General features: G+C 49.2%; 2 protein-coding genes across 7 annotated transcripts; one reads left to right on the forward strand and one right to left on the reverse strand.

The window, feature by feature from the left end:
- The first annotated feature begins 634 nt into the window (after positions 1–634).
- On the forward strand, positions 635–12717 carry SRSF10 (serine and arginine rich splicing factor 10). Of its 5 annotated transcripts, XM_064172792.1 has the most exons (7): positions 635–896; positions 3610–3714; positions 5434–5537; positions 7468–7630; positions 7915–7968; positions 8139–8240; positions 11382–12717. In XM_064172792.1, exons 1-7 carry the CDS (start codon positions 832–834, stop codon positions 11398–11400), a joined length of 612 nt encoding a protein of 203 aa, XP_064028862.1. In that variant the 5' UTR covers positions 635–831; the 3' UTR covers positions 11401–12717. The 5 variants fall into 5 exon arrangements, with proteins under 5 accessions (XP_064028862.1, XP_064028860.1, XP_064028861.1 ...); XM_064172790.1 differs by lacking the exon at positions 11382–12717 and having other exon boundaries at positions 8139–10429; XM_064172791.1 differs by lacking the exon at positions 11382–12717 and having other exon boundaries at positions 7918–7968; positions 8139–10429.
- A 437-nt stretch (positions 12718–13154) lies between these two features.
- Positions 13155–18080, reverse strand: PNRC2 (proline rich nuclear receptor coactivator 2). Of its 2 annotated transcripts, none has more exons than XM_064172795.1 (3): positions 17918–18080; positions 16714–16918; positions 13155–15405 (listed from the first exon to the last, which is right to left on the reverse strand). In XM_064172795.1, exon 3 carries the CDS (start codon positions 15385–15387, stop codon positions 14965–14967), a length of 423 nt encoding a protein of 140 aa, XP_064028865.1. In that variant the 5' UTR covers positions 15388–15405; positions 16714–16918; positions 17918–18080; the 3' UTR covers positions 13155–14964. The 2 variants fall into 2 exon arrangements, with proteins under 2 accessions (XP_064028865.1, XP_064028866.1); XM_064172796.1 differs by having other exon boundaries at positions 17981–18077.
- Between the last annotated feature and the right edge of the window lie 8292 nt (positions 18081–26372).

Raw genomic sequence — 26372 nt, forward strand, 5'->3', positions numbered from 1 at the left:
TAGTCCCTGCCCAGCTTTTTTGGAGCCCCCTTCAGATCCTGGAAGGCCACAAGAAGGTCACCTGGGAGCCTCCTCTTCTCCAGCCTGCACAACTCCAACTCTTTCAGTCTGTCTTCATAGCAGAGCTGCTGCAGCCTCTGAGCATCTTGGTGGCCTCCTCTGGACTGGCTCAAACAGTTCCATGGTCCTGCTTGTGCTGGGGGCTCAGTGAGGGTGCTGAGACCCTGGCACAGGTTTCCCAGGGAGGTTGTGGAGCACAACGTCCCTAGAGGTGTTCAAGGCCAGGCTGGATGAGGCCTTGAGCGACCTGCTCTAGTGGGAGCTGTCCCTGCCTGTGGCAGAAGGCCTTGGAACTTTGAGGTCACTTCCAACCTCACCCATTCCATGACTCCGCGGCGCAGAAGAGCACAGAGCAGGGAGCCCTGGCGGGCAGAGGAGCCGGCTGGGGGCAGGCGGTTGCGGTTCCCGTTCCCGTTCCCGTTCCCGCTCAGCCTCCCTCACGCCGGCGCGCGGACACCGCCGCTCGCGCTCCGGCCCTGCCTGGGCGGGAAAAAGCTAACGGCCGCGGCGCGTGCGCAGGCGGCTCCCGCCCAAAGCGCCGCGCGGCCGGGCGGGCCTGGGCGCATGCGCAGTGGGGCAGGCCCCGGGCCCTGGCGCCGCCGCTCCGCTCCTGTGCCGGAAGCCCCGCGGGAAGTCTCGCGAGAGGCGGCGCGCGGGCGGCGGTGGCGCTCGTGCAGCTCCGGAGGGTCGCCTCAGCCGCTCGGCTCCCCGCAGCGCCTGGGCCCTGCTGCTCGCTCGCTCCCTCCCTCCCCCCCCGCTGCCAGCGCCGCCATGTCCCGCTACCTCCGTCCCCCCAACACTTCGCTCTTCGTTCGGAACGTGGCCGACGACACCCGGTGAGTGGGGGCGGGCGCCAGCGGGGCGCGGGGGCTGCGCAGGCTTTGGCGGGCTCGCTAGGCCGCGCAGGCGGCTGCCGCCGGAGGTGTGCGGGAGCCCTCCCGGAGCGATGGGCGGGGAGGCGGAGGGAAGCCGGCCTGCTCCCTGCTGCTTCACCCTTCTCCTTGCTGCGCTGTCGTCGCCCTTCTCCATTTTCCTCCGTCCTCGCCATGCTGCTTTATTTCCCTCCTCTCCACGAGGATCGGTTTCAAAACAATGTCCAGACAGAACAAAGCTGGGCCAGAAGAAAGTGGAACTCTCTGCGGCCGCGTTTGAGTTTGTCCAGCGGGAGATCGAGGCGGGATTTGCGTGCACGCCTCGGGGGGAGCCGCCTGTGTCCCTTGGCGATGCTCAGCGGCGGCTGGAGTTTTGAATGCTCTCCTGAAACACGGCGGTAGTTGCTAGGAGAGAGAAAACGGCGAGTTTGCTGTGGGTGTCCCCAAAATCCTTGACGTAGTTGGTTCCGTTAGTACGGTAATTGCAGCTATTTCGATTGGAATGTGATTGCATTAATTGTTATGTGCTGTGTCCTCTTCGGGCTCTCGGTGCGGTGGGGCAGAACAATGCTTTTTCTCCGTAGCGAATTGTATTGTGTCAAAATCCCGCAAGGACCGAATGTGTAAGGCAGCTTAGCGGAATAACTTCTCGTAGTGAATTGAAAGAATTTCAGTCTGTGCAATGCTTCTCATTTAGTGCTTGGATATATCTAGGAAACGGCCAAATTTCCGTTCTGCAGTTTGCTGCCTCCCTTTTGTGTCTGTTATCAACTGCACAACGTTTCTAAAGCATTATTAACGTAGAAGGTGGACTCCGATGTTGTTAGTTTTTATGGGGGAGGCCCTGTGAGGTCCAGCTGTATAAAATGCAAGCCTTGAATTTTCGAACGTGCTGCCTAGGCAGCTTGCACCGAAGTTATTCAGCAAATAGCAGTAGTGTGGGCACGGCGGAATGAATTAGGAACGTTATTGTGATCCAAAGTGTAAAGGGCTTCAAATGAATTCTTTTTTACGTGGATTTTCTTTCGTCTTTCCAGTGGCTTATTTTACTGTAAGAACAGTCAGTGAGAGCTCTGACTTCCAACCTTTTGAAAATAGCATGGATCCTATTCAGGCTTTCACTAGAAATTTGGGATTAGATGGTACACTGGAGATGGTCTTATTGTGAGCCCGTGACGCTGGTTGTCATAATTCCCTCTCTGCCATCATTCACTATGCACTGTAGATTGTCACCCAGCTGATGAGGCAGAGGAAGTTTATAGTAGTAACTCCTTCATAGCACATAAATACGGCATTACATCGACCTTTTTCCTAGAGCTTATTGGCCTCAAATGATACAAAAACATTTGTAGAGGAGATGATGTGATGAAGGAAGCTCTCTGTCAAGGACAGTCGTTTTTCCAAGTGTGCTTACGGATCTGTTGACCGGTTTTGTGCTCAGCTCTTTGGAAAAGCTGTCCTAAGGGTGTGAGTGGTTGCTCATCCAAGTATTGTTCTATCTGACGTGGTTGTAAGTATTGATTATTCTATGGATATGAGTTGGTGTGACTGGTATATTCCCCTGCTGTTTATTTTGGGCCTCACAGTTGATATTTGCATGTTGGAAAATGACTCTCAAGACTTGAGCTGAGGTACTGGAATAACAATAAATCTTAGATCCTCCTTTTCACTTACTGCCCACCTTTGCTAGTGCATCCTGCACTGAATTAAATGCATCACTTACCAGTTTATACTTCTGTGGTAGAGTTCTGCTGAACACTGGTTTCCAAATGTCAGGATGTATCTTAAGCATCCCAAGTCGTGAGTGTTTCAGAAAAGCCTCCTGTGTTGCTTAACAACCAACTGCTCAAACATTTTCTTCCTCCAAAATGTTTTGCTACATTCATCCCCTACCAAACACTTCCAATAAGATGAGTGATCACATTCACTGGTTCACAGATAGCATTGGGTTGGAAGGGACCCTCAAAGGGCATCTTGTCCAACCCCCCTGCAGTATCTGGGACACTTCCACTTAGAGCAGGCTGCCCAGGGCTGCATCAAGTCTGATCTTGAATGTCTTCAGAGGCGAGATCTTGACCACACCTCTGGGCAACCTGTTGCAGTATTGTAGCATGTCCTTATGAAGCCATTTCGTGCTTCAGACGTCCCACCACAAAGAATTTTGCTGTTCTCCACACTCTTGCCGGATGCCAAGAGCTGTAGTCTGATTCTAGAACACCCAGCTCCAGCTAGCACTGAAGCTTCACACAGAATCTAAAAACTTCTCACTGTAGTTCACTGCACTGATTGTAGATTTTTGGAAGGGTGATTCATTGATCTAATCTGGATGGTTTGTGTGCCTTAAGTAGTGGGGAAAAAATAATTGAAGATATTTGTGATGTTTTGGGTCTTTAGATTTTGGAAGGGTGATTCATTGTTTTAACCTGCAAGTTTTTTGTGCCTTAAATAGCGGGGGAAATGATTTAAGATAATTGTGATGTTCTAGATCTGTAGACTGGAAGGGTGATTCGTTGTTTCAATCTTTGTTTTGTGTGCCTTAAGTAGTGGGGGAAATGATTGAAGATATTTGTGATGTTCTAGGTGTGTAGTCTGGAAGGGTGATTCGTTGTTTTAATCTGCATGTTTCATGTGCCTTATAGTGGGGAAAAACTGATTTAAGATGTTTGTGATGTTCTAGGTCTGAAGACTTGCGCCGTGAGTTTGGTCGTTACGGACCTATAGTTGATGTATACGTTCCACTTGACTTCTACACTCGGCGTCCCAGAGGATTTGCTTATGTTCAATATCCTTTCTTCAGATGGCTGATTAGTGAGGGGTGTTGACCTTTGAAATTCAAGTTTGTGTAAGAGGTAACAAATCTAAATGAAAAAGCAGTTTAATTTTGTCTTGTATCTAATAAGTGTCTTACTTCTGTTGTGGTGTTGCGTTATTTTTGAAGATTAACTTCTCTCAGTTGTTCTTTGCCTTTTTTTTTAATTATTATTATTATTTTTGCCAAAACTTAAATGGAGTTCCGTAATATAAGAGCTTGCTTATGTCACTGAAATTAATACTATTATGATTTAAATGAGCAATTTATTCACTGCCTCGAAACTGTCTAGCACGTTTTTGTTATCACTGGTGTGTAAGTAAAAGTTGTGCTTAGCAATCTGTGGCTGGTATTCGTTGTTAATTTAACAAATGGGAACTGGAATCACTTGATCAAAATCAGATTGTGTAAAAAATGAGGTGAACTTCTTTCTTTAATATTGTCCCCTAATTTGCTGTCCTCTGTTGTTGCCTCAGAATGTAAAGCTGTACAGTAATGGCGACCCCAAAGAGAAAGCATGAAAGAACCTTTAGAGTAGAGTTCAACAATTAAGGCAAGTAGACAAGCCAAAGACCTCTTAAGGATCAGGCTTGAAGAGAAGGGAGAGTTTGGGAAAAGAAAAAATAAAGAAAAGCTGGAAGAAGGACAAGCCATAATGGGAGACAAAGCTTCGCTTTATCCACAAAAGGGGGAAAAAGGTTGTTTTTCAAAGTTAAAGATAAAGCCATCTGTCATTTTTGGCCAAGCATCTCATGACAAGTCCTTCTGACAAGCACTTAAAGAGTTAAAGGTCAAGATGAAGTTGAATGGTGGCCAAGATTAAAGGAGTCATACCTGATGTATCCTACAGAATAACATTTTTTCTTCTGTTTGTCATGTAAGCAGTAAGTTGATGAATGATTCTGGTTTGGTCCATTGACAAAACCTGTCATATTTCTTGTGCTACTGTACCTGTGGTCTGAATTCATTTGGGGCTCTCCAGATGTATTCCTGCAGCACCATAGCTTATTCTCTGCTGAGATGATGCTGGTGATGACTTGAGTTGCTACAAGGAGAAAGGCAGTTTGTTCTTTCAGGTCCCATAGCTGGTGTGTGAATTGCAGTAGTGGTCAGTCTCAGGGATTGAAATCAGTAATGTCTGAATTACTGAGTACCTGACCTGACCCACGGCACAGGGCTTTAGACTATGCTTTTACCTCAGACTGCTGAAGGTCTGTTACATGACTGTGGCATGACATAATTTAAACTGAACATCAGTTGGTGGGGAGGAAATAAAAAGGGAAAATTTTATCCCAATTCTAAAATTATAGAATTGAATTTTGTTAAAGTCACTGTAATGGAGAGAACTGAATGACTAGAGACAATTGTGTTTTGGAAAGGATACCACTGGGCTTTCTACTTTGCTTAAGTACAAGTGGGAGAAGGAAAAAAGCAAAGGTATTGCATAGCAGCTGCTTGCTGATAGCCAAGTTCCTGGTCATGTTATGAGACTTGAATTTTATTATCAGACTGCTCAGATAGCTGCTGGTTAACAAAAATACCTCCAGTGTGTACTGTAGCATGACCAAAAGAGCTTAAAACCCAACCAACCAAAAACCTGTAAAACTAGAAAATGACTTGGAGCTTTTGATTTTATTCAAAATACCAAATCTGTAAGCTTCTCAAATTCCCAAGTACCTTAACACTCCCCACATTCGAAGATGTCCGGGATGCAGAAGATGCTCTCCATAACTTGGATCGAAAATGGATTTGCGGTCGGCAAATAGAAATCCAGTTTGCACAGGGGGATCGAAAGAGTAAGTGCCTTGGCTCTGCTTGATCTGACTCTCATTTCAGCCTTCCTGTTTCATGCCAGGCATCCTTACATGTGTAGTGATGTGTGCTTGCTTCTGTGTGAATCGTATGGGGGTGTTTCTAGCTAGTAACAATTAATGACTCACTTTAATTAAAAGCAGATCGCCAAGTACAACGGTCACTTAGCACAATCTGATGGCTGCTGCTAGCTGAGAGTTCTGAAGAGCTTTCTCTGCAGCTCTCTGTGTATCTGCAAAGTTGGCTGTTGAGATTCTCCCTGTCCAAATGAGTAGCCCAGCTCTCGTGTATTGCATTGCTGATGTGTTGAAGCCGGTTAGTCATTCCTGTTGGCATTTCCCAGTGCAGCCTGATATCCAGGACTGAGGTAAAAGCTTCATTTTCATTTAGCTTTGGGATAAAAGCACATATCAAGGTACTTCAGTTCAGCATGGAATATGTGAACAGAGAATGGTAAAGAGAATTTACATATCTTTAACTTGAAAGAGCACTTAACCTGTTTAAACCTGGCATTTGTGTATTCTTAATGACTAGAATGAAGTAGGTATCAAATCAAAATAAAGCAGGCTGCTGGTGAACCTAACACAGACTTGTTGATCTAAATCAGGACTATAATACTCATGGGCAGCCTGGAAATAAAACTATGAAAGAAACAACCTAAATGGCCAGGATTTCCCTCAAGAGCACATAATTTTTATTGAAGAAATTACCTGCTCTGAAGGGCAACTTTTCTGTCCTGTTTATGTGCCCTGGGATTTCCAGTAGATTTCTGAACACAAAATAACTAAATCTCCCTCAGCATTGTGGACAGCAGCACTTAAAGCAGAACAGTTGTGGCTGTTTCATCACAGTACAGTGTGTTTGAAATGCTTTGGGTTTGGCCAGGAGTGGGATCTCGTGCGAAGGACAGATAGATGTGCTGCTGAGAGGAGACACAACAGAAGGCTGAGCTCTTCATTCATCCCTGATAATTATTTTAAAAAGCAAGCTCCAGAGTGCCTGTGCTTTGCTGTACTGGCAGGAAGGGCACTCCCAGAATCTGGCCACTCTTTGTGTGGCATCCCCCCGTGCTTCAGTGTAAGCTGCCTGTGAGTCAGTCAAGGCTCTGCATCAGGTGTGATGTGTGGTGCTGTGCAGCTAAGGAGATGGGTTCTTAATTGAGTCCCTGTGAGCTTTCACTTCTGGGCTAAATTCAGGAATGTTAGAATGTTTCAGTCATAGGTTTGGCACATGAGAACAGTTTCCAAGTGACCTGAAAACACCTTAGCCAGGTCTGTGTTCTGTGTTTATGGAGCTGTTAATCCCTTCTTACTGATTTGGGGCTGGGAAGGGGAGCTGAGGTTTTTATTCAAGATTTATAATGGCCACAAGGCTGCATTAATTCTTGTCCAGAGCAGCAAAAAAGCAACTGGCATGCAGCAGTCACAGAAGGCATGCAATAATGACAGAGTAGCTCAGGTTGGAAGGCATCTCAGAGATCACCTACTCCAGCCTCCATAGCATGGGCAGGGACACCTCTCAACTAGACTTAAGGCCTCATCCAACCTGGCCTTAAACACCCACAGGGAGGAGGCAGCCACAGCCTCTCTGGGCAGCCTGTTCCAGTCTCACCACCCTTTTCCTGAAGAATAACTTCTTCAGCTCCAGTCTAAACCTGTTCTGCCTCACCTTCAAACCGTTCCCCCTTAGCCTGTCTCTAGACACTCTTATCAGAAGTCCCTCTGCAGCCTTCCAATAGGATCCCTTCAGGTATGGGCAGGCAGCTCTGAGGTCCCCCTGGAGGCTTCAAACCGTTCCCCCTCGTCCTATTGCCAGACAGCCTTCTGCTACATACCACATCTATAGATTGGTAGTGTCACCAAAGGGAGAGGACTGAAAATGTTCCATATTGCTGCTTTGTATTTGTTTCTACAGCACCAAATCAAATGAAAGCCAAGGAAGGGAGAAACCTGTACAGCTCCTCTCGTTATGATGACTATGACAGATACAGGCGGTCTAGGAGTCGGAGTTACGAAAGGAGACGCTCTAGAAGTCGTTCCTTTGATTACAGCTACAGAAGATCTTATAGTCCCAGAAAGTAAGTGAGGGGTGTGTGTGTGTGTTTGACTGCAGCTGCACAGCACTCTGTTGGAGGAGAAACTCCACTGTCTTAATTACTTTGAATAGTCCTCTTCTGCTGTGGGAGTAACTTGTGGGAGTTGCGTATCTTGCATGCCAAATCAAATCAGAAACACTGAATGAAAACAGTTCAGTGCTTTGCTGGAGAATAACTAAAAGCAAATGCACAGCTAATTTATTGAGCACTTGTATCCATGCTTATTTCTTTGTCACCTTTTTACCTTTTCTGATGTACCTTTTTAGCAGTAGACCTACTGGAAGACCTCGTCGTAGCAGAAGCCATTCGGACAATGATAGGTAAAACACTTTTTACACCCTTTAAATTGCAACCTAGTTCATTGTATTCCTTTAACTGTAGGCTTAAAATTTTTTATCCTCAAAAAAAAGGTGAACAATTTTTAATGTACTAGATGTCTAAGAATAGTGTTTTTACATTCAAATCTCCTCTCTCCCCTTTATTCTGCTAGGTTCAAACACCGCAATCGATCTTTTTCAAGATCTAAGTCCAATTCAAGATCACGATCCAAGTCACAGCCCAAGAAAGAAATGAAGGCTAAATCACGGTCTAGGTCTGCATCTCACACCAAATCTAGAGGCACCTCTAAAACAGATTCTAAAACACACTATAAGTCCAGCTCAAGATATGAAAAGGAATCGAGAAAAAAAGAACCAGCTAGATCCAAATCACAGTCAAGATCACATTCTAGATCTAGGTCAAAATCCAGATCACGGTCGTGGACTAGTCCCAAGTCCAGTGGCCACTAACAGCGTATCCATGTTGTTTCTAGGCATGTAAGATTCATTTACACACAGTTCAGTTTACTTAAATTATCAGGAATATGATGTTGCAACAGTGCTAAAAAATATTTTCTTTGTCAGTTTTCCCTGTAGCCAACAATGGTTAAAATTAAAACAGTGTTGAGAAGCCACTGAGAGAGCGAGAGAGAGAGAGAGAGAATGTCCACTTGGTTACATGTCTTGGGCAGCTACTGATTTGGTTGTGGTGTCTCTATGTATATTTTTGTAAAGATTTGCATTTTTAATGCTTAGATATTGGTGATGACTTGATTGATCGTAACTTGCAACATTGTCCTATTAAAAATGTCAATACCCACAGAGAAATTGGTACCAGTTTGTGCTGAACAGTTAAACCAGCTGTTTAACTTGTTCTGTGATGCTCAGCTTTGTGCTAACACACACACAAAAAAGAAACTGGACAGCTGTAGTGCAACACTGACTGCTGTGAAATGCAGACTGGCAGCTCTCTGCTTCCGTTGTTCAGAGGCAGGTCTCTCTGTTCCCCGTGCCCACTGACACCAGTAGCTTGGTAAAGGGAGCCCTGTGGGGAGATGATGTTGAGATTTCTCTTTGAGCCTGCCCTCTGAAGAGGTGGTGCTGACACTGCCTGTACTCCATGGGGAGAGAGTTGGTCTTGGAAGCTCGTTCAGAGGTGGTGCAGTGTGGTGACTTGTCAGGATAGAGGCCTCACTGCGTTTGAACTGGCTGCTAGTACTGAACATGTGAGGGGTGGGGGGGAAACACACCTCGAAAATGGAAAATTCAGTTCAGATCAGCAACTAAATATTAGGTTGTGTGTACATTTTATGCAGTTTTTGTATCTATTCTAAATTTTAGTGAGCAGTTAACCATAAAAGTGCTTAGTTTTTCTGCTGTTAGATACCAGTAGATTGTTTGGAGTTGTGTATGTACAGTATATAAGAACTAAACTTTTTATGCCAATGACTCCTGTGGTTAGTTGGTGTATTCCTAGGTATCAAAGTGTAGCCATCTCTTCCTGAGCAACAAAGCCTTGCTTTTATACAGCAAAAACAATAAGCAATTGAGCAAGCAAGTCTGAATCACTTCTTCCTCAGAGCAGATAGTGATTTGGTTACAAAGATTTTGCTTTCCTTCAGAACAAATGTTTGGAGTTGGATATGAACAGGAGCTGCATCTCTAGCTATTTAGTTTATCACTAAGAACAGTTTCTTTAGCAAATTGGATGTGAAAATTAACAAAAGCCTTCTGTACCCTTACCAGTATTTCTCTAGAAGGCAACATTAATTTGTTAGGAAAATGGCTTTTGGTGGTATTGGGTTGGGTTTGGACTTCCTCTCTACCTTCCAAAGCCAGTGTCCAGCCCCTGGTGTTCCTCACTGTCTTCTGTAGCAGTTTGTAAAGACATTGATTTCAGTTTTCTTTTAAGATAAATGGTTTAGCTTTTGGAGTTCAGTGTTTCCAGAAGGACCTTTCAAGACGTTCAGATGGCTTCAAAATCCCAGCAGCAAAAAGTGCTTAGGGGATTGATCCAAGAATCTTTGTACATTTGATAGAGTTTCTAACTTTTAGTTTTTGTGGGTGTTTTTTTTTCCCCTTTTACTCTGCAGTTAATGTTCATCTTCTGCTATGCAATCATTTATATGCACGTTCCTTTCATTTTGTAGCCTTTTCCTGGATGTATAGTTTAAAAATAACAAAAAAAGGGAAAAAAAAGTCTATATAAAAAACCTGTAGCAAGTAGTGTGCAGCTCTAGCAAAGGGGAAAAAAAAGTTGTGGGATTAAAACTTTGTATTTCCTTCCTTAATAGAGGCTTCTAAAAAGGTATTTTTATATGTTCTTTTTAAACAAATATTGTGTACTACCTTTCAAAGCTCGGATGTTTTGATCAAAAATTAACTACAGACCCAGCTTTATTTTCTGCTTGCTGTAAATTTAGCCAACGTTGCTGTAATAAAATCAAAACAGAAATGAAGGAAATACTGATCCACTGGAATTCTTGTAGCCTTACAGTTGGACTCCAGAGTAGAGCTCTGCAGCCCTTTATGGAGTAAAATCCTTGCTGTGGTATTTCAGGAAGAGTCAGGAAATGATCATTTGATGTCTTGAGTGGGAAAAAAAACAAAAACAAAAAACCAAAACATTTCACATTTTGAAAGGGGTACAAGACAAAAATCAGACTGATGAGCTTGGATTAGTCTAACTGGAGTTACTGCTGGATGAACTTGCCTTGGGGTTACATTCAGATATAATGAACCAGTTTAGGAACTGCTTAAAATCAATCTTAAGATTCATACAGAAGTGAATTTCTGGTCTGGCCTTATGGGTTTATATTTGCCATATCTAAACCTGCACCATCAGTGCAGAAGATGGTAAAACTTTGGCTGCTGACACTAGAAATCCAGTTGCCTCCTGGCATCTGTCTGTGCAACTTGGGGAAGGAAAACGACACCGAAAAGCACTTAATGGTTCTGGTAATAGAGCACTTAATGGCTCTGTAAGATGAGCTGCGCTTAGCTTGTGGCTCTCTGCTCCCGACAGCAGAAGACGCCACCCATTGGCAGCTTTCCTCCATGAATACAGTCTTCATGGATAAAATCCCACTTAAAAGTGGTCCCCCTGAGAGTGTGGAGGGCAAGTGCGGCTGTTGCAGTCCGCAGCCTGCAGGCAGTCGCTGGGTTGACTTCAGTCCAGCTAGAGCTGGCTAAGAGGGGAGGGAGAGGAGGAGAGAGGAGGAGATCTCTGTGTCCAGGCTGAGGTTCTGATGGAAGAGTGCCGAGTAACTATACCTGAATGATTTTGTCAGCATGTCCTTATGTTGTGTGCCTCAACGTTTGTGTATAGCAGAGTTTAAAGTTGTTTTGCAAAGCCAGTTCATTGCAAGTGTCATGTAGTGTCTGCCCGTTCTGATGGTTCTTTCTTTCTCTCCCAGAGGTAGGACTAAACTTTGACTTGACTTGTGTATATGAACAAGCCAGAAAAGCCGAACACAAACCCACGATGTTTCAAGAGTGCATGAATAAAGATGTTGTCCTAGTTCTTGCTCCCATGGAAAAATTGTGAAGAAGCTGTTCTGTGGGCCTTTGAGTTGGGGACGAGTTAGCAGGATGTGGCCAAAAGGGCAGGCAATGGTTTACGCATTCACGCAAGTCAAGCCACAGCCCACCTAGATAACATCTCCCTCCCTTGGTGCAGGTGTCCCAGTCCTGCTCTAAACAAAACAAAGCAAACAAAACAAAACAGAAAACAAACAAAAGCAAAAGCAGGAGCCTGTCTTGTGCAAGCTACCTGCAGGTTATGCACAGCTGGAATGCAAGAACATAAAGCAGGCTGCAAAAGATCATGTGTGTAGGCATCTTTCTTTTGGAGTCTCGAGAAGGGTGGGGATTATGGTTTTATTTTTCTGTGGTGAACTTAGATTTTGTCATTCCTGCAAACATTTGTTAGAATTGAAGTAGTGTGTGGAAAAATACATAAATATATATATATAAATCCAGTGATGTCTGCTGAAAGTAACTGGCTGTGCTCCCAAGTATCTGCAGCGTTACCGAGTGATCTCAGCAGTCACAGAAGGCTCTGTTGGAACTTCTTTTACACCTCGAGGCCATGCACCCAGATCCTAAATTCAGTGGTTAAGTAGCTGGGTGTTTAAATTAGGGACTGTGATAGACTGGTCTCTGAAAAGCTCCATGTTCTCCTTTCTGTGTCTTTTCAAGATGTTTCAATGTACAGTACAATGGCTTTATTGAGAGGGGGAGCTCTCAGCTGTTACTTGGAGCTCTCTTCTCGCAAAGAGTTGGCCCTTTTTTTACTATTATTCTTACTCGAATTTTTTGTTGTTTAGTCTGGGGTAACAGCTTGACATTGTTCAGAGAAGGGCAGTTGGATCGATCCGCATCACACCACTGCTACTTGGTTTTCGTTTTTTTTTTGGCAGGGGTGTTGCAGCTGAACCATTTTGAAGTACAAAAGGGATAAATTCGACCCATTTTTAGGACGTAATCACCCATTAACAATTGCTGGGTTTCTCCATTATCTTGTAACTTGCTTTAAAAAGTCTGTAGTCCATTGCTGTAGTATTTGTCTAAAGATGCTCTTACTGAGGAGACTATTCTAGGAAGGGAAGACTCTGTACCCTGTAGTGTGTTTGATCAAAAGATGCTAATGTTTTATTCATACACATCCTTTTTTTTTTCCTTGAGTTTTGTGTTCCATCTGTGCAAATAACCCTGTGAATTGGGAATAAAATGTACAAGTTTTGACTATAACTCGAGAGCACCTTCTGACTTAATTAGTCTCTTGAAAGTTGAGCACTGCCTGCCCGAGAGAGCCTCTGGCCTGGAGTCATAAGCCAGCCACCCATCCCCGGGGGCAGGGGCTCTGCTGAGACCAGCCTGGCTGTGCTGGGATGGCTTTGGTTTGCTCTGCTTCCTTCTTGAGCTTCCTGATCACAAAGCACTGGCAAGGTTTGGACCAGAGGGCTGCAAGCTCAGGAAGTCTCCCAGCTCCTGCTGCTGCCTGAGGTTGTTGTGACCCAACCCAGTGGAGCTACTCAGGTCGCTGGTTCTTACCCTGTAAACTGCAGATTCTCACCAGTTAAGGGAACGTTTCAGGTCAGTGTTCTGAAGTGATGGGAGCTTTACAGAGCTCCCTGACCTGCCAGAATGCTGTCATCCCCCCTTCCCATCCCCAAACAGACAGATACTTTAGGGGGTGAAAAGTTAATTTATTGCATTTTTGGTTTCCAATTGGTACACACACCACTCTCCACTGACAATTTGAACTCGACACAATTGTAACTGGGACACAGTTCATAAACTGGTGAGGGTTCAGGTCACAGAGACCTGTTTAAAGAATGCCAATTTCACCTGATTTGGAGCAATAGATCTGTAAACATTCAGCCAGCTGCCAACAGGGGTTGAATGTAGAGAGACACCTCAGAGAACATCCCACCCTCTGCTGAACTTATTACAGCACTTTAATTATTGCTCTAGTTTGAAATCACCTTGGAGCCTGTCATCACAGTTCAGCTGTTTCTGTTACAGCTTCAGCTGAACTGTGACAACACCCAAAGACGCCTCTGTCCCCACTCTGCAAGTTTGGGGACAAAAAATAAATGCCAATTGCTGTCTGAGAAATAGAAGTTCTTCAGTGCTTCGGTGTTGGGAAGCACTCAAACCTCCGCCACACAGAACATTCCATTTGGTTTTGCACACCTTGGTGTGATTCCATCCCATCACTCACACCTGTCCAGTACAAACACCAGCACCTAAGCTAAAACTTCAGAATTTTTTTTTTTTAAGGTTTTTAAAATTTTATTTTACTTAAACTTTCTAAATAAGCCTCTTTTGGCACTGATTTTGCCTCAAACGTGAGCTCAGAGCCCAGTAAAATGTCTGTTCACAGATGGTAAGTGCAAGGGCACAGCCACAAATGGCTTTTTTTTTTTTCTTCTTTTTTTAACTTTTTTTTTTTAACAAAATATTTTTTTTTTCTCCACTCAGGCCACGTCCTCAGCGTGGTCATCTTACATTCAGCAGTTTTGTACTAAAAATACTTCTGTGCAGGAAAGCCTGGCATCCATTTACATATGCTACAAAGTTTTACACTTATTTACATGGCTCTGTCTTCCCTAAGAAACATCTGAACACCTGCCACAAGCTACTGGAACTTCAGCCTCACAGGGTAACCCAAGTCGAAGAGGGCTCTAAACTATCCAAAAGGGATACAAAGATGCAGAGTTTTAACTCATCAGTGCAAGGGGAACAAAAGGATTCCTTCCTTTGGCAGTCACCTGGCAATGCAGTGTTGGTAGTTGGCACAGTGGCTTGCTGAGATCCCGCTCGAATGTTGCTGAGCTGAAGAGGGGCAGGGACAGCTCTGCCCCAGAGGCTCTTCCAGCCCTTGAGGAACATGCACTGATGACCTTTCCTGCATCTCTTTTGGTCACAGGCTTGAAACGCTTGGCCACCAGTTCAGGAGTGCTAAAGGAAGCTGACAGCTACAACCAAGAACTCTCTGTGCTTTGCCTAGTGCCTCGCTGGAGCTCTGCTCCTCAAACCCTCTCCTGCAGGGTTCTTCCTCAACTAGCAAATGTTAGCCAAGTTGGAAAAGCAGCCAAATACCTGAAGAGCTTTCAGTGCCTGGGTTTTTTCCAGTTAATGCTGCATTAAGTCAGGTAAAAGCTGGTTTTCTAACCCCACACTAACCAAGTAGTCACAATGGCCGTGCTGGGAGGCAGTCCCACTGACTCCCGCAATAAACACTTAAGTGCTGACTGCTCAGGATTCGACTCATTAGAGAAAACAAAACTATTTCACAGTGAACACAGCACACAACTCTTGAGGTAAAACACGAGGGGAGTGTAAACTTCTGCCCCTTTCCCTTCCAAGTGACTTAAACTACCTGAAGCAAGAACATCTGATTCTGTACACCTGTGCAGCTGAGTTAGGAACAACTCTCCAATCTGGAACCCTGTGAAGTTGAGTAACTTCAGAAATACCCAAAGTTACAGCTCAAGCCTGGACTTTCAGTAAGGTTTTCAGCTGAAATGTCATGATTTCCTTATCAGAAGGTTTACAAGGAACGGGTACCCAGTGGCTTGGTGGTTTAGGAAGAACACTTGGTGAGGGTGGCTCACTAAATTTTGCTCCAGCATAGTTCTGGTTGGTCTGAGGTGTGAAGAACAGGTTACGATTTGCCAAGGTAGGACTCCAGCTCTGGTTGCTGGGGAAGTGCATGTTGCTCTTCCCCCCTTTCTGCATGGCCTGCCATGCACTGGGTGATGAACTGCAGCTGTGTCCTCTTTCCTTCTTCATGTAAGTCTTCATCTGGGAGTTCTGGTCTTTATTCTTCTGCCTATTTTTCAGTTGTTGATGGTTCTTGGTGGTATTTCTAGTCTGGGGAACTGGAATGTTGTATCTTTCTCCACCACCCATCTTCAACTTAAATGTCACCTGTAAAATCGGGGACAAGTCAGAGGAGGTCTGCATCATTGCTTTTGGGTTTTTTAAACACAATAGTTCAGTGAATTTTAGTTTTAAGCAAGGGAACTGAAGTCAACCTAACCAAAACTGCCATTTATCACAGCATGGCTCAGGTTGGAAGAGATCTCAGAGCTCATCTGCTCCAACCTCCCCACCACGGGCAAGGACACCTCTCAACCAGCCTCAGCTGCGTAAGGCCTCATCCAACTTGACCCTGAACATCCCCAGGCAGGAGGCAGCCACAGCCTCCCTGGGCAGCCTGTGCCAGGCTCTCACCACCCTCCTACTGAAGAGCTTCTTCCTTGGCTCGAGTCTAACCCTGTTCTGCCTCAACTTCACCATTCCCTCTTGTCCCATCAACTCAGAGTAGCCTTTTTTCTCATTTATACTGGATGCCACTTCAGTGATCCTGAACAACTGCTCTGACACCCCTCGAGGGCTGGATGATAACCCAGGGTATCATCCAAACAGAGATTACTGACTCTGCAGTGGCTTATCAATTCTGCTGCTGCCTGACTAGCATGTCATAAACCAATCCCTGCTTCGGGAACTGCACCCCAGTGCTCTTATCAGCAGTCACAGCTTTAGCTGCCTGGTCACAAAAAAATCCCTGCTCCTCCAGGCAGCTCAACTGCTAAACAAACCCTTCCTTTCTGCTCAGAACTCACAAAATGCAGTCCCAAATCTGATCATGGAGATAGTTAAACCAAGGCTGTTACACCTAAAGATCTGGGCAGAGTTTGCCCTGATAAAGCCACTTCCCACTTCTGGCAAATCACGAGAACGACTCTGATAAACCCAAAGCGAACTGAGGAACCTCAAATGGAAAGCAGCCACTTCTCCAGGCGGGGGAGAGCTTCCACAGATCCTGTCCTGGGGACTGGGTGGGGTTCCAGACCCTACGCCGTGCACACCAGACGCTGGGGCTGTGTCTACTCACTGGCTCTGTTTTTTTCTCCCTGCCTGCTTTGCTATATAGACAAAACAACCGAAGAAGAAACTCTCTGCAGCAAGGGTGGCAAAACAGTGGAGAAGGCTGCCCAGTGAGGGTACAGATGTCCCCTCCCCGGAGGTGTTCAAGGCCAGGATGGATGAGGCCTCGAACAACCTGGTCTAGGTGGAGATGTCCCTGCCTGTGGCAGAGGTGTAGCAACTGGACAACCTTTAGGATCCCTTCCAATCTATTCTGCAATTCTATCATCTTTAACAACTTCCAGGCAGCCAAATACTATCACAAAGCACTGAAACGATCTCCCACTTCCCCCCACTCCTGTTTACCTTTCAGTTGTCTTCTCAGATTCCACACTCTCCAACTCTCGTCCCCTTTCTTGCTTCCAAGCCTGAAAAAGTAGGTGCTGCCTTTTGCTGGACTTCTTCCTTGGGCTGGGAATAGAAGTTTTCATGGGCTGATCTTCTGTATTCAGCCAGGGAGCCGAGCCCAACATCGGATTCTCGGCAAGGAAGCTCCAAAGGAGAAGTCTCACTGCACAGAAAGAGAACGAGAATTCAGGCTGTGGCAACAACTGCTTCTCTTTCGAATTTGAAGGGGGGGAAATCACTTTAAAGGCTGAAATATTTCAGACAACTCATAAAGTTGTGTTTCTTACTTGTTAAAAGGTGACAAAACTCTTCAAAGTTTAAGACACGATGCTATTTATCTTACTTTTCTACCAACTTCAACATTATACCTAACAGCTCCTAAGTGACAGCTTTTTTTATCACGCTTTCTGTAGAACTTAAGACTTTAATAGGCAATCGAAAGCCCTTTTTTTAATAGGAATATAAAAAAGAAGTCAAATTCCAAGGAAAATCCTTTGAGATGAATTCTTAGGAAACCTGGGCTTCAATGTGACACTGAGCACAAAGAAACCCTCCCGGAAAACCACCCCTTGAGGACTCATCCGCCTGGCTCTGTGGGGCCAGCCCAGGAAAGCACCGCCCTGGACTGCTGCGCACAGACCCCGAGCGTCCCAACGCTTCCCCTGAAGCCGATGGCAGCCCCAAAGCCTTCTCCAGCCGTTACAACACAGCTCCCTTCCTCTGGCAGCTGCTTCCTTCGCCTTCCCTAGCCAAGTGATTAACTCTTACAATCATTTCCTGCCCAGCCCACGGCTCGTCCTCTCCTCACACCAAGGCTGTAATCTGAGCGCACTCCGATCTCTTCGCCTCCCCCTACCCGAGCTGTCAGCTCTTGCGACCAGCGGCACCCCCAGGCCACCTCTCCCCCAGAGCCGCCCCATGCCCACTGTCAGCTTTCCGCCGCAGCCAAGGGCCGAGGCAACGTCATTAGCACAACCCAAGCTGCTGCGCTTCCACCGGGGCGGCCCTCGCAAGCTCCATCTGTTCGTTTCCAACCATTCTTTCCTCCCTCTCTGACCTACCCCTCCCTGCCCCCAGTTCCCGGCCGGCCCGGACCCCCCCGGCCCCACTCCCCAACAATGGCGCACAACATGGCGGCGGCTGCGCCCGGCCCCTCCCTTACCGACTTCTGCTCGTCTCGTTCGCCCACAAGCACAGACACACACCCGGGCCCTTAGACACCGACCCTGCTGCTGCTCCTCCGCCGTCACTCTCCGACCCCCCCCTCCCCGCAAGCACAGCTCCAACCGCTCCAACTCCTGCCGCGGCCCCTCTCTGCCTCTCGATCTCCCACACAAAATGGCGGCCGCTGCCCTCACCCGTTAATACCCTTGGCCGCCCCCGCCCGGCCCGCCCCGCCCCGCGCCAGCCAATGGGAGCACGCCGGCTGCTCCCTCGGCCAATGAGAGCCAAGCCCCGCCTGTTGCCGGGCGGGGCGGGGCAGCCTGGCCGCCGTTTGAATCCGCCGGGCGCAGAGCAGCTCGGGAGCGGCGCCGGCCGCGGCCGCGGCTCTTTGTCTCGGAGGCTCCCTCGGAGGGCAGCGGCCGCGGGCGGGCCGAGGGTCCCCGGCGGCGCCTGCCAGCCCTCCCCCCACCCCGGGGCCGCACCGCCTGCTCCCCTCCGCCTCCTCTCTCGGGAATTAGCACAACAAAAAGGCGGGGGCGGGGGGGGGTAGCTGCGCCAGCTGCGCCAGCTGCCGGTTAGGGCTTCGAAGAGGCGAAATAATGAACAACAAAACCAAGCCCCAAACCCGCCCCTCCGGCTGCGAGAGGGTCCTCGGGAGCGGAGGATTCACCGAAACAAAGAGCGAAATCCAGCCCTGTAGAGACCCCGACCCCCCCCAGCTGTCAGGTCGCTAACGAGAGCAGCTCGGGCCCATGGAGCCCGGAGCTCAGGTCCGTGTCTATTGCAGGGAAGCCTAACTCCAGAGCTGAGCTGTCCAAGGCAGAAGTGGAGATTTCCCCTGCCAAAACACAGCGAGATGCCTGAGGAGATGGCAGAGATGAAGGCTGCTGGTGTGGGAAGATGCCCCTGGCACTGCCTGCTGCCTGCCCTCAGTTACCTTCGAATGTTCTTCTACCTCAAGGGATCATTTCCACTAAAACCCGACCAGATTTGGCCTTTACCTTGTCCGGGCTGGATCAAAATCCCTTTTACAGCCGAATCCTGCAGGCTTTAGACACCTCCCAACTCCCTGCCTCTCACTGAGGGCTCAGCTGAGGCCTCCGGGACCAGAAACAGGACCTCAAAAAGCACCAAACCAGAAATAAAGAACCTCAAAAAAAAACCCACAAATCAGAAATAAAGAACCTCAAAAAAAACCTCAAACAAACCAGAAATGAAGAACCTAAAAAAAAAAACAAGCTAGAAATAAAGAACCTTAAAAAAAACCAAACCAGAAATAAAGAACCTTAAAAAAAACCAAACCAGAAATAAAGAACCTATTTAAAAAAATCTAGAAATAAAGAACCTCCAAAAAAAACCTCAAACAAACCAGAAATGAAGAACCTTAAAAAAAAAAAAGCTAGAAATAAAGAACCTTAAAAAAAACTAAACCAGAAATAAAGAACCTCAAAAAAAAAATCCAGAAATAAAGAACCTCCAAAAAACAAACAAACCAGAAATAAAGAACCTCAAAAAAAACTAATCCAGGAATAAAGAACCTCAAAAAAAACACAAACCAGAAATAAAGAACCCAAAACAAAAACAATGCAGGAATAAAGAACCTCAAAAAAACCCAAACCAGAAATAAAGAACCTCAGAAAAACCCAAACCAGAAATAAGAACCTCAAAAAAAAAATCCCGAAATAAAGCAGCTCAAAACCCCAACCCAGAGCTGAAGTAAACCGCAGTTTAAGTAGCAGCAAGGCAGGAGGAAGCTCTCCAGAGCAGCATCAGCAGGCAGAGGTTTTGTTTTGAGGCACAACACGCACCTGGGGGCCGCTGAGCCGCTCGGCAGGTTTAGCTCTGCACACCCCAAAGGCTGTTTTTAAGTGACCGGGACCTGAGGCTGCAGAGCTCTAACCCCCCCCGGGGCACTACAGACACGAAGGTAATGACACCGGAGAGGTCTGGGTGCTGCGCTGCGATGGACTCGGACAGGACTTGCTCTGTTTCAGCAGACACAACCAACCCAGACCTTTGTTCCTGCTCTTCATTGTGTGTTTGCACAAACCCAGCCGAGATGGTTTTGTTTCCCCCTCCCTTGGCTCTGTGTTTCTTGGCACGACTCTGAGGCTGAGATCCTTTCCTTTCAGCGAAAGACAAACAGAATCTGCTGTAACCAAACACTTCAGGCTTCGAAATTCCACCGAATTATCTCAAGGAGCCTCACGTCAGCAGATTTTGCTGGGGGGGTTGCTCTGCTGCTATCTTTAGCGTGTTGGTATCTGCTACAGCAGCATCTCCTCTCGCTGGGGAGACGGTTTTGAAGGCAGGGCATGCCCCCGAGATGCAGGAATAGCATTCTGCTGCCTGCAGATCTGCTCTCTCGGCGGTTCTGCTCCCCAGGAAGGCACTCTGCAGTTCAGACCAAGGGCATCACAAGGGCTGCAGGGTTGTTTTTCCTCGCTATCGTTTAGATAGTTCAGAAAACCCCAAAGCCGTCTTGTTTTGGGGTCAGGCTGACATTTAGCCAGAGAGGAGTAGAAAATGTTCCTGGTAAACCAATCCTGGGCTTGTGCAGAAAGCATTTCCCTGAAACACGCCGGGACAGCAGCTGAAGGCTGCGGTGGAGTCACTCAGAGGTCAGGCAGGAGCACAAAGGGGAGGAGGTTCTGCAGCTCAGAGGGGCAGGCATCCTGGAACGGCCAAGCCACCATTGCCAGCTTGCAAACTCAGGCCTCAGGCTGCAGCTGCTGAAAGCTTGGGCAGGTTTCTCCTCCTGCAGGGGAGCTGAGGGAGATGTTCCCAGAGCTCTGGCAACCCCAGCAGCACCTGGATGTTGAGGTGCTTGAAGGTGCCCAGAGCAGGGCAGCAAGGCTGGGGAGGGGCCTGGAGCACAGCCCTGTGAGGAGAGGCTGAGGGAGCTGGGGGTGTGCAGCCTGCAGCAGAGGAGGCTCAGGGCAGAGCTCATTGCTGCCTGCAGCTGCCTGCAGGGAGGCTGTAGCCAGGTGGGGTTAGGCTCTGCTGCCAGGCAGCCAGCAACAGAAGAAGGGGACATAGCCTGAAGCTGTGCCAGGGCAGGTTGAGGCTGGATGTTAGGAGGAAGTTGTTGTCAGAGAGAGTGATTGGCCCTGGAATGGGCTGCCCAGGGAGGTGGTGGAGTGGCTGTGGCTGGAGGTGTTGAAGCCAAGCCTGGCTGGGGCACTTAGTGCCATGGTCTGGTTGCTTGGGCAGGGCTGGGTGCTAGGTTGGGCTGGCTGAGCCTGGAGCTCTCTTCCAACGTGCTGCATTCTGTGCATTACTCAGCTCCTCCTCTCAGCCTTCCATCACACCTCTGCTGCCACAGTGCCAACAGCTCCAGGCTTTCCCCTGTCACTATTGCTTTCCCCCCTCAGCACCTCCCTTGCCTCTCAAAGCAGCCCAGGGAGGCAGCTCAGCTCCATCTGTGCTGGCACTGCCACAACCACCAAGCAATCTGTACACAAGATGCAGTGAAGACAAAGTCTGCAGAGCTTCATTAGCCCCAGCCTGCAGTGCTTCAGCTGCCATCGTGCTGGGTCTAACCAGGCACAGTCTCCTGCCAGAGCGTTCCGAGGGAGCTCCCCTCTGAGGGGTGCTGCAGGAAGCAGGCAGCACAGATGAATCATTTGCAAGTCAGCAGTGAGCCACTGCCCTGCTTCTATTGCACAAGTGATGAACTTCCAGTGCTGCACAACGTTTAGAGCTGTGAAAAGTAAACACCTTGGGGTTACTAAGAGTCCTGTGACACACCTGAAACTAGGTAGAGGTTTCCACCTGAGCCAAACATTAACCAGGGTAACAATCAGGCAGGCCAGTTCCAGGAACAAATCCAAGCTGGGTGCAGAGTGGGTTGAGAGCAACTCTGAGAAAAGAGATCTGGGGGTGCTGGTGGCTGAGAAGCTCCCCAGGAGCTCTCATGCAGCCCAGCAGGCAGCTGTGTGCTGGGCTGCAGCCAGAGGAGTGTGGGCAGCAGAGGGGATTCTGCCCCTTGGCTCTGCCCTGCTGATACCACAGCTCCAATCCTGCCTTCAGTTCTGGTGTCCCAGCATAAGGAGGACACGGAGCTGCTGGGAGGAGTCCAGGGGGCCACAAAGATGAGCCAAGGGCTGGAGCAGCTCTGCTGTGAGGACAGGCTGAGGGAACTGGGGGGGTGCAGCCTGCAGAGGAGAAGACTCCGGGGGGGACCTTAGAGCTGCCTTCCAGCTCCGGCATTGCTGAAGGCAGTTACAGACTGGGGAGTGCCTGAGGACATCTCCGCAGGGCTGCAGCCCTCACTTGTGTGTGCACACAACACAAACACAGCAAAGTCAGCACCGAGAGCAGACCCCCCCGGCCCCCCCAGCTCACTGCAGAGCAGCCAGCCCAGCCCTCAGCTCTCTGGCCCAGGGGCAGTTGGAAGGATTTGTGCTGAAGCAGCTTCCTGGCAGCTGATGTCTGAGCTCTGTAAACACATCCAGGCCTGGCTCCCGAGTCACACCCTGCAGGTTTTCTGTTTCAGCAGCTCCCTGCTCAGGTCTGCACCGGCACTGAGTCACCAGAGCCGGCAGGAGCCTTCAGCCCAGTTAAACCAACAAGCAGGGAAAAACACTTCCACCCTCTGCCCGCCTCACTGCACAGGAGCAAGCAGGGCTGGGTCTCCAGCCGGGCACCCCACCCAGGGCACAGAGGGCAGACGGAGGGCACCAGCTCTGCTCTGCTCGGGTGACCTCTGCTAGACAACACAAAACAGTTGGGTTTTGTTTCACAGAGACAGCCAGGTTGGAGGAGACCTCCAGGATCACCCAGTCCAACCTAGCACCTAACCCTTCTAATTAACTCATGGCACTAAGTGCCTCGTTCAGCCTCCTTCTAAACACCTCCAGCCGTGGGCACTCCACCTCCCCAGGCAGCCCATTCCAATGCCAATCTCTTTCCATGAAGAACTTCCTCCTAACACCCAGCCTGAGCCTGCCCTGGCACAGCTTCAGGCTGTGTCCCCTTCTTCTGTTGCTGCCTGCCTGGCAGCAGAGCCCAACCCCACCTGGCTACAGCCTCCCTGCAGGCAGCTGCAGGCAGCAATGAGCTCTGCCCTGAGCCTCCTCTGCTGCAGGCTGCACCCCCCCAGCTCCCTCAGCCTCTCCTCACAGGGCTGTGCTCCAGGCCCCTCCCCAGCCTTGGGACTCCTCTCTGGACACATTCAAGCACCTCAACGTCTTAAATGGAGGGGCCCAGAACTGAGCATGCCCTCCCCTCACAAGTGCAGTATAAAGTCACTCTGGCTCCCTGATTCACACGTTATTGCCAGGAGCCTCTACCCTCAGCCACCTCTGGGCTGCTCCGTTTTCAAGCTCAGCCCCAGAAACACCAAAGTCAGAGAGCTCCAAGCAAGTCACTGCCCTCATGTAAGGCAGAGCTGCAGCTCCTGCAGCTGCTGGGGGCTGAGTGCCTCATCACATGAGCTGCAACTCAACAGCAGCCCCAGAGGCTGTTCCCGGCTGCTCTGGAGCCAGGGCCACTCTCCTGAGGAGGCCTAGGCTCACAAGCCCTCCTCACCACTGCCTGCACAGCTTCCCTCTAAGCCTCCTCTCCAGCAGGCTGCAGGACTGCAGCAGCTCACCCAGCCCCATCCCATCCTGCATCCCCGAGCCAGCCACCCCTGCAGCCACAGCCAGTACCTGAGTACTGCTCAGTCCTTCCAAGGGCATCCTCCCCCCTGCCAGCTCTGCTCAGCCTCGCTCCCGTGGGAGGGATCTGGCACAGCTACAGGCAGCAAGGACAAGCTGCTGCCAGGACTGTCCCAAGGGGCCCAGCAAAACCCCACACCAGCACCTACAGAAGAGCTCAACTACACCTCCCTGTGCTTCTGGCATAAGGACCCCAAAAATCAGGTGGCTCAAGTTCAGCCAACTCCCCCCAGCTGAGAGAGGCCACTTGATGTCCAGCCAGGCAAGGCAGGTCTTGCAGCCCTCCCCTCAGTGCTGCTGCTCCCCTGGTTCCCAGGAGTTCTCAGCTGAGTGCTCAGTGCAGGATGTGACCTTCGTGGGGGTGCAAAGCTGAGTGCTGTGGAGAGTTTCCCAGGGCAGGGCTGCTCACAGCTGGGTCAGCTGCAGCTGATGCCAAGGGAGAAAAAATCCAAGCTGGAGGGGAAGAAAAAGCTCTTAGATTGCAGAAGTCAGCCCTGAATGTTTTTCTTTCACCCTAGCAGGGTAATTTCTGCTAGAAAAGAGAGCCCAGGGCCAAAGGAGAAGCTTCTAAGCTGTGCTGCAGTCCTGCTGCTTTCTTACCCCACCCCTCTTTGTAGCCAGAGGAAATCTGGATCCGTTGGACAGGATCCTGCTGGTTGTGGAGCTGTGGCAGAGCAGGGAATAGCCTGGGGCTGAGTGCTGCTTTCCTGGCTCAGGACTGCTGTAAATTATCTTTCTGGGGTGTTTTCTGCAGTGCTGTGTTCATTCTTGCAGAGGAAGAGTTGTCAGTTGATGGGAACCAAACTGGAAGCTGTCACTGAGGGGCAGAGCTGATAACCTCCCTCTTCCCTGCTGCTGATGCAGCTCTGGATGCCTTCCATCAAAACCACCCAGCCCCAGGCAGCATGGAGAAGGTCAGAGAGGTCTCAGCTGTGCCTGAGCACCCCAATGAGCAGGGGAACCTCCTTTTCCTGGCACAGAATCACAGAGTGTCAGGGGCTGGAGGGGACCTCCAAAGCTCATCCAGTCCAACCCCCCCCTGCCAGAGCAGGATCTCCGAGAACAGGAACACATCCAGGCAGGGTTTGAGTTATGTCCATAGAGGGAGACTCCACAGCCCCCCTGGGCAGCCTGTTCCAATCCTCTGTCACCCTCACAGGGGAAAATAAATCCTCCTCGTGGTTAAATGAAGCTTCCTCTGCCTCCGCTTCCACCCAGTGCAGCCAGCAGAGCCTGGCTCCAGCCTCCTGGCACTCACCTTTCCATCACAGGCTGTCAGGGCATCGCCGGCTGCTCAGTTCTGCCTCCTCAGCCGTGCCCCAGGCCATGCCTGCGAGTGCCGCAGACGCTTCCCTGGAGAGGGCGATCGAGCATCGCTGAACGCTGAGCTCCAGCAGCTGCTGGCGAGCTCCAGAGCCACAGGCAACGACGAAGAGACGAAGATTTGCAGAGCAGGAGGTGTAGCTGCTGCCCCAGACCAAATCCACCAAAGCGGGGGGAAATGGAATCCAAGGCTATGAGAGTTGGGGCTTTGCAGCCTGGAGGAGCAAAGGCTTCGAGGAGACCTTGGAGTAGCCTTCCAAGATCTGAAAGGGGATACAGGAAGGCTGGGGAGAGACTACTGACAAGGTCTGGGAATGACAGGAGGAGGAGGAATGGGTTTGAAGTGGCAGAGGGGAGATTTAGACTGGGTGTTAGGGAGGAGTTGTTTGCAGTGAGGGTGGTGAGACACTGGCACAGGTTGCCCAGGGGGGTTGTGGAGCACAGAAGCACCCAATGTGATCAAAGATCCCATTCAGTGCTTCTGTGCTCCACAACCTCCCTGGAGGTGTTCAGGACTCAAGGATGAGGCCTTGAGTGACCTGTCCTAGTGGGAGGTGTCCCTGCCTATGGCAAGGGGGGGTTGGAACTGGCTGAGCTTCGAGGTCCCTTCCAACCTAAACCATTCTGTGGCTCTGTAAGAGGCTGTGTGGCCTTGATCCAACCATAACACAGTCTATGCCTTGGGGATTTTGGGCAAACCTGCCCCTCCCCCCAACAGGGAGCCCTGAGCAGGAGATGCTCTCCTCAGTGCCCTGGTGTCACCTGCCAGACATCTCTGCTTCAAGCAGCAACAGCACAGCCTCATAACCAGCTACAGGCAGCTGCTGCCCAGCTGAGAGGAGCTTGGCTGTGAGGAAGGGGAGTGAGAGCTGGCAGAGCAGAGACCTCAGGCTCCATCACAACCACAGGGCTATGGCTGCCTGACTGAGCAGGTTTGTGGCAGGTTTGTGGCTTGCCTGCTCCGTGGGACGTGGGCAGGTGAGGTTCTTGCTGTTAATGGTGCCAGGCAAGGGCACAGCTGGCAGAGGTCTGTGCTTGCCCTTAGACCTGCACACAGCAAGGTGTACCCAGATTTTTTTCATGGCTGCCTTCTAGCTCTTTTCCTTGCCCTCCTCTTCCTCTTCCCCAGAGCAGTCAGGAAAAGCCCCTGAATGTCTCTTGCCTCACTGCTGCAGGTGCATGGAGGGATCAGAGGGACTGAGCAAATCATTTCAGCAAGCCAGAGGGTTGGGGTGGTTGTGAGAAGTGACACCAGCAGCCAGAAGAAGAAGAGATAAACCCAGAGGGGAAGTGGGGAGGAGAGAAAACCTGACACACGTTCACCAAAAGCATGTGGAGGAGAGCAAGAAACCAAAGGAAGGATCTGCACTGGTGGATTTCCAGCCTGGGGAAGCAAACCCAGCATGGTGTGAGGCTCCTGGAAGAAACCAGAAGTGATGTGGAAGGAGAGGGGGAAGCAGGCACCAC

Source organism: Pogoniulus pusillus, chromosome 37 (genome assembly GCF_015220805.1).
Source record: "Pogoniulus pusillus isolate bPogPus1 chromosome 37, bPogPus1.pri, whole genome shotgun sequence".
Lineage (NCBI taxonomy): Eukaryota > Metazoa > Chordata > Aves > Piciformes > Lybiidae > Pogoniulus > Pogoniulus pusillus.